Source organism: Phacochoerus africanus, chromosome 11, assembly GCF_016906955.1.
Source record: "Phacochoerus africanus isolate WHEZ1 chromosome 11, ROS_Pafr_v1, whole genome shotgun sequence".
NCBI classification, from domain to species: domain Eukaryota; kingdom Metazoa; phylum Chordata; class Mammalia; order Artiodactyla; family Suidae; genus Phacochoerus; species Phacochoerus africanus.
The window spans coordinates 26,383,601-26,386,888 of NC_062554.1; the positions used below are offsets into that span (position 1 = coordinate 26,383,601).

The following is a 3,288-nucleotide window of genomic DNA, read 5'->3' on the forward strand; positions in this document are numbered from 1 at the left end:
CGTCTCCTGCACGTGCCCACGGCTGACCCGGGCCCTCACTTTGGAAAGCCCACCGCGACTGAGGGCCGGGACGCAGTTGGGAGGGAACTCGGGCGGGCGCGGCCCCGGGAGCCTGGCCAGGGCGGAGGTTGCGCGCAGAGAGGCCCGGGACCCCTGCGGCGGGATCTGGAGTGGCGGGGCGGGGAGCGTCCGCGGCGAGGCGGAGGAGTCCGGGAACCCTGGAGGAACCGGAGAGAGGGCGGAGGTGCAGCCGGAAACGCCCGGGGCCTGGCAGGGCAGGTCAGGCCGGGGGCGCGGTGGAGGGGAGGGACCGGGCGGCGCCGGGCTGGGCCTCCGGGCCCACTCCCCTCGCCCTGGAGGTGCGCGGGGCGGGGAGTGGCTGGGAGGCAAATGGGACCCGTGGAGCTTTAGATCCCGGGACCGCCCTCTCCCGCTCCAGGGCCGGCGGCGAGTGGCAACGACGGCCAGAGCCGCAGCGGCAGTATGAGAGCCGGCGCCGAGGCTCCAAGCCTGCAGACGCGGGGCGGGCGGCGGCGGCCCTTTCCGCGCTGGCCATGGGTACGCGCTGGGGCCGACGGCGCAGCCGGCGCGGAGGCCAGGGGCTGCCTCTGGCCGCCTGGGCGCTGGCAGCCGTCGGCCTGGTGTGCACCGCCCTGACCGCCTACGTCTGCTGGAAGCAGCTGCCGCCGCTGCCCCGAGCCGCCTCTGCCCCGCCGCGGCCAGTGAGCGTGCTGCTGTGGTGGGAACCCTTCGGCGGCCGGCACATCTCTACCAGGCCGTCCCCCGACTGCCGTCTGCGCTTCAACATCAGCGGTTGCCGCCTGCTCACCGATCGCGCGGCCTACGGGGAAGCCCAGGCGGTGCTTTTCCACCACCGAGACCTGGTGAAGGGACCCCCAGACTGGCCCCCGCCCTGGGGCGTCCAGGTGCGCCCAGAGGAGGAACAGCAGGTGCTCGTGTTGGACGACGAGGAAGAACCGGTGGCAGCTGCGGCCGAAGCCCTGGCGGCCCGCGGTCCCAGGCCCCCGGGCCAGCGCTGGGTGTGGATGAACTTCGAGTCACCCTCCCACTCCCCAGGGCTGCGAAGCCTAGAGAGTAACCTCTTCAACTGGACCCTCTCCTACCGGGCCGACTCGGACATCTTCGTGCCTTATGGCTACCTCTACCCTAGGACCCATCCTAGCGAGGATGCCGCCAGGCCTGGTCCCGCCGCTGGCCCGGAAACAGGGGCTGGTGGCCTGGGTGGTGAGCAACTGGGACGAGAGCCAGGCCCGGGTACGCTACTATCGCCAGCTGAGCCAGCACGTGCAGGTGGATCTGTTCGGCAAGGGCGGGCCCGGGCAGCCGCTGCCCAAAGTCGGGCTCCTGCACACGGTGGCCCGCTACAAGTTCTACCTGGCCTTCGAGAACTCTCAGCACCTGGATTATATCACCGAGAAGCTGTGGCGCAATGCGTTCCTGGCTGGGGCGGTGCCGGTGGTGCTGGGCCCAGACCGGGCCAATTATGAGCGCTTCGTGCCCCGCCGTGCCTTCATCCACGTGGACGACTTTCCAGATGCCTCCTCCCTGGCCGCCCACCTCCTATTCCTCGACCGAAACCCAGTCGTCTACCGCCGCTACTTCAGCTGGCGCCGGAGCTACGCCGTGCACGTCACCTCCTTCTGGGACGAGCCTTGGTGCCGGGCCTGCCAGGCTGTGCAGAGGGCCGGGGACCACCCCAAGAGCGTCCCCAACCTGGCTGGCTGGTTTGAGAGGTGAAGCCAACCTCCCTGGGTATAACCCAGGGAGACCGAGTCGTCAGCTTTCGGGTCCTCTGCTGTGCATCTCCTTAACTGCTGAATCGTGGGACTAAATTTTCTAAACAACCATTTTTAATCTGTTGGAACAAGTTGATTTACCAATGAATATTATTCAGCACAGACTGGGGTGGGAAGGATCCTGGCTGCTTATGGTTTGCGCACAACTAACAGTTGGGCTCCCTCTGTTGTCCAAGGGCATCCGTGGTCTGGGATGAAGACATGGTCCTTTCTCATCTTGGAACCGGTGCAGAGGTGAAGAGGCAGATTGACTACAAGAAACCATTGTCCCTTGCCCTGAATTTCCTCATCTGTCACAGGTCATATGTGTGGCCTGTGCTGAGTCCAGATCTCAGGCACTGCCCCACCTCTCACATGTCACTGGGCCAAATGCAGCAAATTCCTGATTTTATAAAGAGTTTTGTTACAGGATAGTGAGAGGAAAGTGGGGCTTTTCCCATGTCCCTGGATTCCTCAGGTGCACCTCCTAAGGTGAGGAGGTGATCCAGGAATCCATGGACTTCCTTAGAAAGTAGTTTGTTCTCCTGCTTTATGAATGGACACAAGATGCTGGATGTCCTTGGAGAAGAGTTAGGATGAATCTTTGGTGTACCTCATTTTGCATAAATGTATTCCTGAAAAGCAGCTTTTGAATCAAATTCTCTGCTTTAGGAGAGCACAGTATTTAACGGAACCCTATGGAGAATCCCTTTACAATGTGAAAAATCGTCTCCTTACTGATTTCTTCTGTCTATGTTTTTCGATAACTTGGATTTTTAAAAAAGCATATTAAAATAACAGATGTGAAAGTAAAGCAGAAGCACCCGTCTTCCTTCTTCCCAGAAAACCAGCCTGTGTTTACAAACAGAAGAGAAGGAAGCCACAGTGGCACTTTTCACAACATTATTTATTTTGTATCTTTACTGGAGCTGAAATTTACACTGGAATGTCATTCTCCAGGGGTGCTGGCATTACCTGTCTGCGGAACAATGAAGGAGGTTGTACTGCTTTGTGGAATCCTTTTGCAGGAAAAAAGTTTCCTGGTGTCTGTTAATGGCAGTTTTTGTTTCTGTCTGCCAGTTTGTAGTTAAATGTTTAATCGCTAGAAAATAGAACCTTCTAAGTGCCTGCAGTAAAACGTTTATCTTTTTTTTTAAAGAAATCTACACTTCCCCTGAGGGCCACCAGGTTCCCCTCCTGAACTGCCTAGTGGTACAGTAAGTATATCCTCACCTGTCTACTGCCCTTGAGACTGTGCTATGGGACCAACTTTGAAAATACATGCATTGACTTTAAGAGTTGTTGAATGAGCTTATTAGGTGTCACCATGTGCCTACCCTATCCTAAACACTGAGCTTGGGGCGTGAGGATGTGTAAGGCGAGTTCCAGCTCTTTAAGGCCCTTACCATCTTCTACTGTCAAAAAGTAAAAAGTGAATTTTGATAAATCACTTAGCAGAACTTGTTTGTTTAAAGGGATATTTGTTTTTTTA

General features: G+C 57.8%; 1 protein-coding gene across 1 annotated transcript; it reads left to right on the forward strand.

The window, feature by feature from the left end:
* Positions 1 to 272: 272 nt before the first annotated feature.
* FUT4 (fucosyltransferase 4) lies at positions 273 to 2,943 on the forward strand. The gene is given in 2 exon segments (XM_047753663.1): positions 273 to 1,187; positions 1,189 to 2,943. Coding segments are annotated over 2 exon segments (1,203 nt in total). The 5' UTR covers positions 273 to 554; the 3' UTR covers positions 1,759 to 2,943.
* Positions 2,944 to 3,288: the final 345 nt, after the last annotated feature.